At 44.4% G+C, this 14779-nt stretch overlaps 1 protein-coding gene across 3 annotated transcripts in view; it reads left to right on the top strand.

Moving 5' to 3' along the window:
* EFCAB6 (EF-hand calcium binding domain 6) overlaps positions 1-14779 on the top strand; it is a 110769-nt gene that overhangs the window by 77597 nt on the left and 18393 nt on the right. For all 3 annotated transcript variants that reach the window (XR_014511351.1, XM_083440707.1, XM_083440706.1), the window contains exons 23-24: positions 4436-4634; positions 7127-7315. Coding sequence is in view for 2 of the 3 variants with exons in the window: in XM_083440707.1 (XP_083296833.1) it covers positions 4436-4634; positions 7127-7315 (388 nt within the window). In the remaining variant the exon portion in view is untranslated. The remainder of the gene's footprint in view (positions 1-4435; positions 4635-7126; positions 7316-14779) is intronic.

Here is a 14779-nt window from a genome sequence, read left to right as displayed (position 1 = left end):
TTTTTGTCTTGCGAAGCAAGCCCATAGGGAAATTCGTCTTGCGAAGCAACTCAAAAAACAAAAAACTCTTTCGTCTTGCGAGGCATTCGTCTTGCGAGGTACCACTGTATGTCTGATTTATTTTGATACAGGTAAGCGTCAATCCTTGGTTGAGTAGGGTTTGAACTCTTTCTGCAAAAGTATGTGATAGGTAGTAGATTTCACAAACATATTTTAATTTAAGATAGCTTTAGTCCCAGTGACCTTTTGTTGTACAAATAGCACACCTCCAATTTTTGCACATCCTAACTGGTGTTCATCTGGTGCACCTGAAACAAATTAAACAGTCCAAGGAATTGGAAAGCTCCCCATCTAGTACCATGGCCAATTTTAGAAAATAAGTTGCTTTGTTTTTGTTTTAAGTATGTGAAAGTTAAAGAGAAAAACAGGTGAACAATACCATGGTTTTACAATAGTTTAATTTTCCATATTGGACCAGCCATAGTTACCTTTTATTCATTTTCTTACTCATTTTCTGGGATTGCACAGCAATTATAATCTGTACTTACCGTACTTAAACTATTGTGCAAATATATGTACTTTTTTTGTAGCGAAATAACATCAAGCTTTTTGTGTAAGCTAAGGAACAGGCAATAACTAATCAGAGCAAAGAACACTTGGGACCTGTTAAATGTAGAGTATATTTATCTTTTTGAGCACCAGAAAACTTAAGATGGACTTGATCATATGCGAATGTAGGATTCAGTAGAATTACATTTTCAAAAAAGATTTTTTCTCTTCTCTTTTAGAAGAGGGGGTAGGAGGAGAAGAGAAACCTAAACAAAATCTTTTCACTCCACCTATAAATCGAGTGATTAAGCTCCCTTGAATTAAGCCTCTAATAAGAATTTTTGCAGGGTGCTCTTTTCCTCAAAGACGTTTTGATGATAAACACTTCCATTCATTGTAATTTTCTGCAGACTAGTCCTTTCCAGATCGAAAAGAGTCTTTTCTCCCCCGCCTTAAATAATAGAGTAGATTAGCATATGCATTTGGTTTTATTACTAAAATTTTAATACCAACTTGGCAATTTATTCCTCTGCTGAAGTGCGTTGATTATTTCCTTTTCCCCAACATCGGAGCCAGCTTGACACAGGCTAATGCATGGATTGGCGCACTCTGCAGCTGCAAGATGCAAAAGCAATGCTCTTGAATGTGCTCTTTAGGGGAGGGGGGAGTTTTTAGCAGCAGATATTTGGGTCTGCAAATTTTATTTCTTTTTCTGGCATCCTCTTTGTTAAAGTGGCTTCATCCTCATGCCATTTAATTAGGCATTGTTACCAATGAATATTCTGATTTTGGAAAGAGTCGTCACTGAGTGATTTACAGAGCAAGAAGGCCATAAGAGGTACTTCAGTGTTTGATGCCAGAAATGGGATTTGCTGCTTTAGATCTGTGCTAGCAACCTTGGCCAAAGAATTTCCTTCTTTGTGAGGAAGAAATCAGGGCTAACCCTATTATTATTATTATTATTATTATTATTATTATTATTATTGCAAAAGTAAAGCTTCCAGGTGGCCGATTCTGGACACTGTTAAAGCACATAAAATGTCAGTTTATTTCCTTCCCCCACTCCCATTAGAATTTCCCACCTCTGGCATTGAGCTAAGTGCATCATTAGCCAGATGTAAACATGGGAAATGTCTTTCTTGGCATCCTCCGGCCACTGCTGAGGGGCCTGTGGCTGCGCCACCACTGCTGAGAAGCATCAGTAGCCACGGTTGCCCGCCCTCTGTTTTAGGGCAGCATGACCTCCTTGGTGGCTCTTCCTTTGTGTCCATTCCACAGAGGCAGAAGGCAAGCAGCAGGGGCCACCTCTGAGTACGTGTCCACCCAAGCAAGCAAGCAAGTAGTGGTGGTGACGAGGTGCAACAGCAGCAGTCTGCTCTCTGTTTTCAGCAGCTCTTACCACTCAGCTGCCTTCTCTGTTAGCAAGTGGTGTTGGTGAGGATTTTTCTGAAAGACTCCCCCAAACCTGGAGCTGTTCCCGCTTAAAGGTCTGGAACTCAAGGCCTCTGAGCCAACCCCGCTTGAGGGATAACAACTGTGGAATTTGGCTGCCAGCCTGTGGAGAAAGAGATGCTTAGAATTGTAGAATTGCAGAGTTGGAAGGGACCCCTCGACCACCCCACTTCACTTCAGGAATCTCAGCTAAAGGATCCATGACAGATGGCCACCCAACCTCTGCTTAAAAACCTCCAAGGAAGGAGAGTCCTCCACCACCTGAGGGAGTCAGCTCCACTGTCAAACAGCTCTTACTGTCAGAAAGTTCTTCCTGGTGTTTATTCAGAATCTCCTTTCTTGTAACTTGAAGTTTGGGTCCTGCCCTTTGGAGCAGCAGAAAACAAGCTTGCGTCATCTTCCATGTGTCAGTCCTTTAGACATTTAAGGATAGTTCTCATATCTCCTCTCAGTCTCCTGTCTTCCAGGCTAAACATACCCAGCTCCTTCAACTGTTTCTCATAAGGCTTGGTTTCCAGACCCTTGATCATTTTGGTTGCCCTCCTCTGCTCACATTCCAGCTTGCCAGTATCCTTCTAAAATTGTAGTGCCCAGAACTGGACACAGCACTCCAGGTGGGATCTGACAAAGGTAGAATGAAGCGGACTATTACTTCCCTTGATTGGGACATTATACATCTGCCGATGCAGCCTAGAATGGCATTAGTCTTTTTCTGCTGCTGCATCACACTGCATGTTAACTAGTGGTCTACCCCTAGATCCTTTTCATATGTCCTACTAGTAAGCCATGTGTCTCCTGTCTTAAATTTGTGCATCTGGTTCTTCCTGCTTAAGTGTAGAACCAAACATTTGTCCCTATTGAAATTCATCTTGTTGGCTTGGGCCCAGCTCTCCATCTGTTAAGGTCATTTTGAATTAGGATTCTGTTTCCTGTGGCATTGGCCCAGTTTGGTGTCAGCTGCAGATTTGATGAGCATCCCCTCAGTTCCTTCAACCAATTCATTTATAAGGACATGGAACAACAACGGGCCCAGGACAGAATCCTACAGCACCCCACCTGTCACAGTTTTCCAGGATTATTAGTATTAGTATCAATTAAATTTTTATACTGCACTCTACCCACAGGATGACAATGAACCATTAGTGAGTACTCTTAACAGATCTTGCTGTTAGGTCACTTTGGGGATTGCAGACTAGACTCCTTGTTCTTCACTTCTCAAAATGGCCCTTGGAGAAAAACCGTTGCTATGCAGGGCTTGATGAGGTATCATTTGGTATGTTTATGATCAATGTCTACAAATGGGTTTATTGATCCTTAGAGCTACAGGACAAAAACAGATGTTAATTTAATTATACAATGTTTTAAATGAATAAACAAATAGCAATTTTAAAATTAATTTTTCGTTAATATTAATTTAAAGCTTGTAGGGATATCATCTACATCCTAAATATAAAAAATGCAGTTTAAATCTATGAGATTAATACGATAAAATGACAAAACGTTTCATCAATGGGTTAAAAAATATTACAGCCAAGCATTCACATTTCCATTACAGTGCTAAACAAATCCTAAGCTTGAAGAAGGTAAAAAATAGCTTTGATATAAATTCACACTTTGGGGGTGGGTTGGAGGGAGGTGTTCTATCTGACCTTCCAGTTGAGAATGAAAGGACACCCCTGTATCTCAAATCTTGTTGGGTTGTCTTCCATCTCTTTTAATTGAGTCCTTTGTGCCATTTGCCAAACTTTATTTATCTCATCTCTTCTTGATAATGCTTTATCATTTTTCGCTTTTCTTTTTTTTTACTGTGAATGATGAGAGCTGATCCTCTCATACTGATACTGATTGTAGTGCTGAAAGACTTTCTTCTTTGGTCAGGCTTTCAATGACTCATGTAGGGGAAAGGCTGTAGCTGAGTGGAGACCCTGGTTCAGTCCCCAGGTGGGGCTTGGTGGGAGAGACCCCGGTGTGAAATCCTGAATAATTGCTGCCCATCATCTCTGACCACGGGTCCTGCTAGCTGGGGACTCAAGGTTGAGAAAGGCCGCTGTGGACAATTCCGAGTTAGATGCGCCAATACTGTAAAGTAGATTCCTATGTTCCTAAGTTAAGCAGCCAGGAATTTGCTGGAATTTTGCGACTCATGTTTTGACACCCCCCCCCCCCCCGCAACACAGTATTTCAGGATACACAAGACAAGAATCCAAATAAGTAATAATCAGTTTAAATATATGTGGATTGAGAATTGTTATTGCATTGTGTAGCTGAGCTCCAAGATAGTGAAAATCCTCACTGGCCGATTTAATACTAACCACGTAGCAATTCTAGAATGATATAAAGCCCTATAATGGAGTGATTAGTTGCAGCAGCTCTAGTAGCAATGCTTGAGAAATGCGAAACAAATATTCAATCTTCTGTTTCTTTTCCCCCTTAGTTTAGGGATTAGCATACAGGACAACAAGCTCTCGTATTTTGATTTTATAAGAGTAATTGATGACCGCGCAGCTTTCAAACGGCGGAAAAGGCCTACAGTCCCACCTGTGCCACCCATCAGTTTTGTGCAGCTCAGCATAGATGAAGCCATGGCAAAAATAAAACAGATAGTGACCTCTTCCTCTGATTTGTTGTACAAGGTAGGTGCCATGCAGTCGTCATGATTTAGTAGCAAAACGCCCATCGCTGTGACAAGGAGAGGGAAGGGAATGTTGGGGCCCCCCCGTCTCTGAACTCGAGGACAAAGAGGATGTGGAAGACTGGGAGCAGGAGCCATGCAAACAGGGGGCCCTAGAAATACCCACAGTGCTGCCAGCACCTGCTTTGCCCGTGAAAATCGCTCTGCCAGTAGCGTAGCATGGGGAGTGCAGGGTGGGCCGGCCGCACCGGGCGCAACATCTGGGGAGGGCGCTTGCACTCGTAGCTGTCTGCCCCTACCTGGCTCACTCACTCTCTCTCACTGCAGTGCTGGCTGTGCGAATCCGATCCGATCCGCCGGGTCGCCGCCCACTGTGGAGGGGAGGGTGCCAGGCGTGCGGTGCGTTGCAGAGAGAGAGCGAGGGACTATCTGGGGGAGGGACAGTGCAGCGGGGGGGGGGGCGCAAATTACTTGCCTTGCCCCGGGTGCTGACAACCCACGCTACGCCACTGCGCTCTGCCCCTGCTTTTTGGGCTCTGAAAATGGCTCCGCATGGAAACTCTTTGCAGTGTAGAAAGCCATTCAAAAATGGAGAAGGTAAATACTTCATTTTAGCAAGCCGCTTCCCGAACCAGGACGTGCTTTTCATGGAATCTCGCTCAGCTGAGCAGGAATTAACCAGCAGATGGGGGGGAGGAGAGAATTAAAGCTTGCTGCTTTGGCTGTGCACCCCTGTTCTTTGCTGGGAACAGGTGGCTGCAGCCCTCACAGGTGTTGTCAGATGATGTTGTGGGCCAGCTTGGACCCCCTGGCAGACTAAGACTGGCCTGCAAGCTATAGTAGGTACACAACCTCATCAGCCATGGGCCAAGAGACAGTGCTTCAAATACAGTGGTACCTCGGATTAAGAACTTAATTCGTTCTTAACCTGAAACTGTTCTTAACCTGAAGCACCACTTTAGCTAATGGGGCTCCCACTGCCGCCGCTGCACAATTTCTGTTCTCATCCTGAAGCAAAGTTCTTAACCCGAGGTACTATTTCTGGGTTAGCAAAGTCTGTAACCTGAAGTGTCTGTAACCCGAGGTACCACTGTAGTGTTTTGACAGTGCTGCTTGTCAGTTGAGCTACATCAACATATCATCACTATGCTAGAGCGGGTACAAAACGACTGACGCCTTTTTCATATGTGGTGTGAGTGCTTCCATTTTTAGGATTTTAGGGAAATATTGAAGATTGCTTCTCGGTCATGTAATCTGCAATCCATCGCTTTCATTGCTGTCTTATCTTCCCCAATGACCAAAACATCTTGCCTTGCAAGGATTTCATATTTCTCCTGATTGGCCTTGCACAGGGGTCAGCAAACTTTTTCAGCAGGGAGCCAGTCCACTGTCCCTCAGACCTTGTGGGGGGCCAGACTATATTTGGGGGGGGGAATGAACAAATTCCTATGCCCCACAAGTACCTCAGAGATGCATTTTAAATAAAAGGGCACATTCTACTCATGTAAAAACATGCTGATTCCTGGACTTGGAAGGCGATTAGGCCGGATCCGGCCCCCAGGCCTTAGTTTGCCTACACAAGGTCTGGCATGAGGAGATAGCACAGCACTGGAGATACCAAATCCATTGTTTTTAATTGGGGCTGACTTTACAAAGTGTGGTAGCTGGTGCTTCCTTCCACAACTCTCTGGGGGGAGCCCTGAGTCGGTGGCTGGGGGCTACTGTCGTGCTTGAATTATCTGATAGACATGATCATGCCATAGATGTACTAGACTTGTACTTGCTTATTGGTAAACAATAAAAATGAGAGGCCCTTTATCATCTTCCTTTTACTTTATTGTAATATGTCTGAATTGCTTGACATTGTAAGCCACTGTGTTACTGTTTGAATAGGGTCTGACTTCTATAAATAAATAGTAAGGCATCCCAAGTGGGCTGAACTTGCAGCTGATTCAGATGTTACACTTATCTGTGTACTTTTCAGACGTGTAAGAGACTTGTTTGCAAATCCTGGCCCAGCAGCCAGGCTTGACTGCAGCTCCTCTTCCGTGGGACATGAGGCTGCTCACCTGCTTTCACCACCCAGTTACATTTGGAAGGGATAAGCCCCACTGCTTGACAGGCCGGCACTCCTCATATCTTTTCTCATCCCGGCTAAGCTCTCCTGCTATCTTTAAACACCCCAGGTTCTCTGGTTGCCTCTGGTTGCTATGGAGGCCTGTTGTAAACAGCCTTCCCACCTGACACTCTAGATAATGAGTCCTGCCAGAAGAGAATAAGCTATTGAAACAGCTCAGCTTAAAAAATGGTTGAGCAAGGATTCCTTGGGAAGCTCTTAGCGGAGTTTTGTATGCAGAATACTTGAGGCGGCGAGTGGGATGTGCGTTGCCTATGCATTTATTTCCACAGCTCAGTAATAGCTCTACTAGAGAGAAATGACTTCTTTCCAAATGCCGGCTATTTGGAGTTACTTTGCTCCTCTGCTATTTGCAGGCCTTTTCTGCTTTTGACAAGGACCGCACGGGAGCAATTTCCGCCTTGGATTTCCGGCAGGTGCTCCACCACTTCTGCTTCACGCTTTCCGACAAACAGTTCAACCACCTCATCAAGCTGCAGCGGCTTCGTGGAGAGCACTCCATAGACTGGAAATATTTTCTGCAAAAATTCAACAACTTCTCTGGGGTAAGAATGGGCACAAGACCCCTTGTGCTCGTGCTGGTTGGGAAAGATTGGGCAGAAACCGGGGTAGTCAGAAGCTGGCCCAGAAAACAATAACACACGGCCTTTTCTTCAGTGTGCTCAGGGCACATTATAGAGGGCTTGTCCCCTTTTGTGCTGACAACCCCACCCTCCCTGAAATAGGTTAGTCTGAGAAATGAGTTGCTGGCTCATGGTCAACAGGAATATGTCACAGGTCTTTCCCTTTTTAAAAAAAAATAATATTTATTAGAAGTTTAATAGTTACAGGGGGAAAAAGGAAAGAAAAAAACAATAAAAAATTAACAAACAATACATCAAAAATAAAAAGAAAAACAAAAAAATACATCAAAATAAGAAAAACAAAAACATTTAAAAACACATCCAATTTCCGTATCTTTACCTTTCATTTACTTGTTTCATCGACCTCCTCACACCTCCCTTTTTTGTATTCTAGTTCAATTAGCTATTTCAGCACATCCTTTCCATCTTTCTCAATTTTTTGTTCTATAATTTATCTTAGCACAATCTAACTTTAAATTTTCCACTTTGGCCCATTAACAATCAGTTTTTGCTTAATTCTTTATAACATTTCTGCTAAAACCATATAACTTCATTCCAGCATTCTTCTAACATTCATTAATTTTGCAGTATTTCTGTAAATATACTTTGAATTTTTTCCAGTCTTCTTCCACCGACTCTTCTCCCTGGTCTCAGATGGATCACAGGTCTTTCCAGTCCCAAGACCAGCGCTTAACCTCATTTACTCTCCAGGATAGGAAAACGGCTCTTTCAGTCCCTCCTTCTTGCTGCAAACTCATCAGCAGAACCTCCTACTTCCAACACAGCTCAGCTGCAAACTTGCAGGCAAATGAGAGGGGACTGCTCACTTGCAGAAGAGGAGAAAGAGCCTCAATTTCTCTCTGCACAGGGGAAGAGTGAGCTTAATAGTCCTCTCCTTGTGTTGCGCAGCAGGTGGAAGAAAGTAGATAATGTTCCTAATGGAGGGGTTGGAGTTTGGGCTCAGGGTTATGTGGGGCCAGGTGAGAAGCCCCCCCCCCCGCTAAGTCAGGTTAGGCCCTTCATGCCACCCACTGCCAGCCCCTGCCTCTCCCTGTCCCATTGCTATTACAAGTCGTTATTATTTCACAGGTCAGAATGCCTTTGTGACACAAGCAAATAGGTAAAGTGTAGTTTGCAAGCAAAAATTAGCATTCTTTCTTTGCAGTACCCCAGCCCTCATCTTAACTTGTACCTCAACCTGGTATAAGCCATCAAGCCTATGGTTCAAAACAACCTACTTGAAGCACATTCACAGGCAGGCATGTGCCTCAGTGAACATGGGAACATGAATCCAAGACATTGCACCTTCAGTGTGGATAATTTCATGAATTAGGTTTTCCTGACGTAAAAGCCATGAACAGTGTAGATTTCCTGGTGGGAAATGAGCTAGGCTTGTCTGGAGACCTAAGTATGAATTCAGTGGGACTTGTTAACAAGTAAGTGTTCATGGAATCATATCCTTAAGCTACAATGTTCTAGGAGTTTGTCTTTTGGGATTTCAGATTGTAGAAACAGGCTGGAAGATAGAAACAATTAGATAAAAAAGAAAGCCACATTCTTGTAGCGTGTGACCATTTTATTATTTGGAGCATCAATTCAATTTTTCCCCAGACTAGGGACAAAAAAACGTAATACCATAGAATAACTTCAAGTGACTCACAAAAAGTTGCTGTAGGAAAATGTAAATACGCCAGCATGGGCTTTTATGATAGGCATAATGATAAAGACTAATGGCATCCTACCTAAGGAGAAGGACAGTATAAGAAGTATCATTCGCTTTGTCTCCGATGCAGAAATCGTTACTTGCAACAATGCGTGTGTGTGTGTGTGTGTGAGTGAGAGAGAGCGTGCATGCACACAAATGGGATAGCAGGTGCCGAAATGAGCACATCATCTGTAGCATATAGTATACGTAAATGAGTGTTTTGTTCAATGCCTGAACTTCATTCTCTCTGTGCATTCCATTCTGGATTTGGCAACACAGTCCATACCACGAATGTTCCTTACTGGGTCAGGACCAAAGTGTTTCCAATCTGGGCTCCCATTCAAAAGAATCCTAAAATTACAATTTTGGAAGGGACCCCAGGGGTCATCTGATCCAACCCCCTGCGATTCAGGAATTTCCACTAAAGCATCCAAGATGGAGGTTTTTAAGCAGAGGTTGGATGGCCATCTAAGAAGAGAGAGTCCACCACCTCCTGAGAGAGCCCCCTTCACCGTCAAACAGCTCTTCCCATCAGAAGTTTCTTCCTCATGCTTAATCGGAATCTCCTTTCTTGTGACCTGAAGCCATTGGTTCAGGTCGTAGCCTCTGGAGGTTTGCCCATTCTTCTTGTATCTCTTCTTATCACTTGACGAGTGGAAGCTGAGTGTGTGTACTGCCTTCATTGAAAAGCACTGCATTTGAGATTATAGGAGGTGGTATTAAAGTTCTCTGTGGAACTAGGGGGGTTCTGGTGGTACATGAGGGAGGTTGTGGGGCAGTGAAGGCTGGCCAAACCTCCTCTGCCCATGCACAAAGTGCATCTGGGCAGTTTCTGGAGAGGCATTAGTTATGTACCAATGGACTCACAAAGATCTGCTTTACAGATTGGACCCAGGAATGCCCTTACACAGAAGCATTCTGCACACATGCCTGAGTTTGTGCGCGGAGCCCCTTCACACACCCACCAAATGGTGGGAGGTGGGTGGGAGGCTTGGTTTAGCCCAAGCAACCCTGCAAGCCCCCTCTTCTGTGATGCCCCATTCATACATGCAACCCATCACTTGATATTGCAGTCATCAAGTGAAAAATGTCTGTATGTGAACCTGCCCACCCCCTTTCCCAGGTGTATATGAAGAGGAGTGTTTGCCACCTTCTAAATTAATAAGACACGTTAAGCGCTGCAATAGGCAAAGTTCATATTGTGGGAGGGAAATATCTCCTTTAACACGGTCCTTTTTGATTGCAGGTTTGAGCACAATTTCATCCCTAGTTACACGAACAATTAACCATATGCAGGCTAAAATTCAGGCATCCCTTCAGAATTCTTCACCTAAGGGGAGTCTTAAGTTTTCTCACCTTGGATACCACATTTGATCAGGAGTCTCAAGAGCACTTTCTGTACTGGTGAAACCAAAACTAATAAAAACGTCTATCATACCTTTAGAAATCAACTGTTGTTTTATCTGTGAATAGCTGAAGTGGTAATAGGACATTGTGTAAAGCAGAATACAGGAATTTCAGGGCAATATCCAGGGAAAAGGTGAAGCTAGAACACTTTTTCCTTACATGCTTGTTTTCTATGTGCAGAGATGTGGGGGTTTTTCAAGGCTCAAGCTCGCACCTGATCCCAAACCTAGGGAGAAAGCTATAGCAAACCTCTGCAGGGATAGGAGTCAGTCCCTTGTGGCAATAGATACCTCGTGGGTATTTTCCTACTGATACGCCTAGTGATGCCCTTGTCAATCGTGACTAGCACCAAGATGCACTCTTCTATTTATGCACTCTTTCCAAAGATCTGGATTCACTTTTATCTGCTCTGTCTAGGGAACAACATTGAGAACAGAATTGGTTTTGGTAACTTCTGGTGCTCCTTCTTGTGAGTTCCAGATCTCAGTTTGTGCCAGAGCCTGAGGCAGTGGCGTAGCGTGGGTTGTCAGCACCCGGGGCAAGTAATTTGCACCCCCTAACCCGTGGATTTGCACCCCCTAACCCGTGGATTTGCGCCCCCTAACCCGTGGATTTGCGCCCCCTAACCCCCAGATGTTGCGCCTGGTGCGGCCAGTCCCCCCTGCACCCCCCCACGCTACGCCACTGGCCTGAGGACATATTCAAGCTTCTCAAAGAGGGTGGACCCAATCCCCGCCATTGCTGAGTAGACCAGAGCTGATTTGTTAAGTAGAATCATAGAATCATAGAGTTGGAAGGGACTCTGAGTATCATCTAGTCCAACCTTCTCCAATCAGGAATATGTAGCTGTCCCTTACGGGGATCGAACCTGCAACCTTGGTGTTTTCAGCACCATGCTCTAACCAACTGAGTTGTCCAGTAGAGGCAGTGAATGCTCTTTAAGAAAGTGTGGTACTAGCAGCTCTTAAGGAAGCTTCATAGCCTGACCCAACTTATTTCGTAACTATCATTCTATGTCAAAGTTGTCATGATAACCCAACTCCAATATATTCTTGGATTATTTAGATCCATTCCAATCTGCTTCTGGCCTCATTTTGAGACCAAGAGTGCCCTGATGGTGTAGTCAACTCCTCAGATTAAAAAAGGTTAGTCACACTTCTCCTAGATTTTTAGCAACTGTACCTTTTCCTTGAGAAACAAAAACTGGCCACATTCATTTATGCCCTGTTTATTTTCATACTGAAATATGTTCTACATGGGGTTGCCTTTGAAGAGAGTTTACAAAATTGACCCAAAATGCTTAGTGGATCTAGCAGGCCGGAGCATAGAACTCTGTTTTTGTGTCATCTGCACTGGTTACCAAAGTGCTGGAAATGAGTCTCCAAACATTAGTTGTAAGTCCTAAACAGCCCAGAACCAGAGCTTCTTAAGAATTGCCTCCACTCCCATGAATCTGCCTCACCCCTGAGATAATCTACTGAGGTTCTGCTTTGTGTCCCCGTCCACTGCCTGAGGTACAGCAGCCGCGCATGAGGGACATGGCCTTTTTGTGGGAGACCCTATCCCAGGAATGACTGGCCTCAGCCTAGCTCATGTTTCAGCCTGTACCAAGACATTTCAGTAGGTTTTTAAAGGTTTAGGTACCCCTGCCCGTTCGGGCCAGTCTTGACAGACTCTAGGGTTGTGCGCCCATCTCACTCAAAGAGGCCAAGGGCCAGCGCTGTCCGAAGACACTTCTGGGTCACGTGGCCAGCGTGACAAGCTGCATCTGGTGAGCCAGAGCCACACACGGAAACGCCGTTTACCTTCCCGCTAGTAAGCGGTCCCTATTTATCTACTTGCACCCAGGGGTGCTTTCGAACTGCTAGGTTGGCACGCGCTGGGACCGAACAGCGGGAGCGCACCCCACCGCGGGGATTCGAACTGCCGACCTTTCGATCGGCAAGCCCTAGGCGCTGAGGCTTTAACCCACAGCGCCACCCGTGTCCCGGCTTTTAAAGGTACAGTGTTATAAAACTACTTTCAGTCTGGGGTGGGGTGGGGGGGATGCTAATGCTTACTTAGTAAAAATGTCAACAGCCCCACACAAGAGGAATCAGCAGACTTTGAGAATCCCCAACATATGCAAAAACATGAAAAGCTCTAGAGAGAAACAAAAGAGGATTTTAAAAGCTTAAAAAAAACACCTGGAAGAAATGGACTGTTGGTGCATGCCTGACTTTGCTCTGAAATGGTTGCCCTGGGCTTGTATGGGGGTGTGGAAGAAAGTATTGGCCAGTTGGCTTGCTGTTCCATTTCTAGAACATTGTTTCTGTTCTAGCGCTCAGAAAAGGATGAAAGAGGGTTTAGCTGCACCCAGAGCCCTGCTCCTTATGGGTTAGCCAGGCTTTGGCAAGTGCCCAGCAGTTCTCTTCATCCTCACCCATTCCCGCCTCTCTCCCTATTCAGACGGAAGGCGGAGACAGCCCCCTTCTCCTTGCTGCCAAAAGTCTGAGCATCTTGCAAGGTGAGCAGGAACACCCCCGGCTTGGTCTGGTGGGGGGAGCCTTGGCCCCAGTCCGACAGCTCCCCTGCCTTTGCCAGATGGGAAAAGCCAGCCATACACTTACCTGCCTAACCTGCTCACCTGTCAGTCTACTTGTTCACTCTTGCCCTCCCAATGTCCTCCGTCCTTCCCACTCTCCCTTGTACCTGATCATTTGCCTGCCCATTCATGCTGGGCAAACCCCTCTGTCCCCAGGCACATGCCGGAACAGTATTTTATGATGGAGCCCCATTAGTCTGATACATGGCTTTTCGATTCCCCACTTTGATGGTGATCGGTGTTGTTTTTAATCTGTTTTATCTATCGTTTTCAATTTTGTCTTTCTGTTTGAATAAATATACTGTTTGCCCCTGGTAAATGCATTTCATGTATGTCCATCTCCTCATTGCCTGTTTCACCCCTGTTAGGGCCTTAGGATTTATCCTTGGAGTTGGCAACAGAATGCTGACTGTTACAGGACTCGTCTTTTGTAGATACTTGACTGTTTTAGCTTTAACATATAAATTAATGTAGTATGCTGCTTATTCGAGCATATTACAAAAACCTGATTATTATACATTACACAAAACCTGATCGCTGAGGTATAGGTGGAAACACGTAGCAAAAGTCTCCAGCTCTGATCATTAAAGTATGGAAAATTTACTGAACTAGTAAAGTTGAAGCCTGTGAAGAGATGGGAAATAAATGGCACCTCATAAATAAAAATGCAATTCTCAACTGCAAAAGTGAATAATTAGCATACCCCAGAACCATGCAAGTTTAAAATCCATTTTATGCTTGGAAATAGTTAAATGCATTGAAACTAAGGACGCTTCAGAAGGTCCCCACTCCCCTCCCCCTTACACTTAATTCATCACTAGGGTCTTTTGACGATGCTGATGTATGCTAATGAGACTTACATTCTGAATAATTCTATATAGTTCTGATTTAAATGAGATGAGCAAATTGTCAGCTGAATCACAGTTTTTGTTTCTGTTTATCAAGGTCCATAACTGCACTAGTGTATACATTTGATTTTTAATAAAGCTAGGGTTTTTTCCTCCTTTTTCTTTTCCCTTGACAGTTATTTCTATTTGAACGAGGGTTTTCAAATGCGGGTTAAGTTAGTGGGAAGCCAAATTAATGTGTGTTTTCTTCCTTTCCTAATGCTACCTCTGCAAAGCCTTCCAGAAGGCAGAGACTATCAAGTAGAGTTGACTTGAGAGAGTCTTTTTACTGTCAGTTTTACTTCTGTAACCATCTCAAGCACTTCTGGCGTGGTCTGAATGGCTCCCTCAAAAATGTTTTCTTCCAAATCCTGGACACAGTGGGTTGCATCCAACCAGAGTAGACCCATTAAAATTAATGGACCCAAGTTGGTCTGTGCCATTGTTTTCAGTGGGTTTACTCCAAGTAGGACTAATGCTAGATACAACTTATTAAGTCAGGGAAGGGTAACCTGCTACCTAAGGCCCAGTGGACTGGTCGACTACTTTTGGCTCGAAGCCTACCTATCATTCATTTATGGTCTCCTGCCCAGATTACCTCTGAAGGAGTCTGTCAACAGGAAAAAAATGTGCACACACGTATGAGGGGGAAATGTGAGAAAGCCTACAAAAGACTATTCTGTAGCACGGTGTCAAAAACTGTCCTCCAATTTCTTAAAAGATTTCTTCTACTGTGAAAACAGCTTCAGGTTTTCTGCCTCATTAACTTGTGAATTGCTTTAGAATTTTGGTAGGTGTAGGTT

The sequence above is a fragment of the Podarcis tiliguerta genome, assembly GCF_965153285.1.
Source record: "Podarcis tiliguerta genome assembly, chromosome: 5".
Taxonomy (NCBI): domain Eukaryota; kingdom Metazoa; phylum Chordata; class Lepidosauria; order Squamata; family Lacertidae; genus Podarcis; species Podarcis tiliguerta.
The sequence above is the reverse complement of the archived record's forward strand: the minus strand, read 5'-3'. Positions and strand labels throughout refer to the sequence as shown.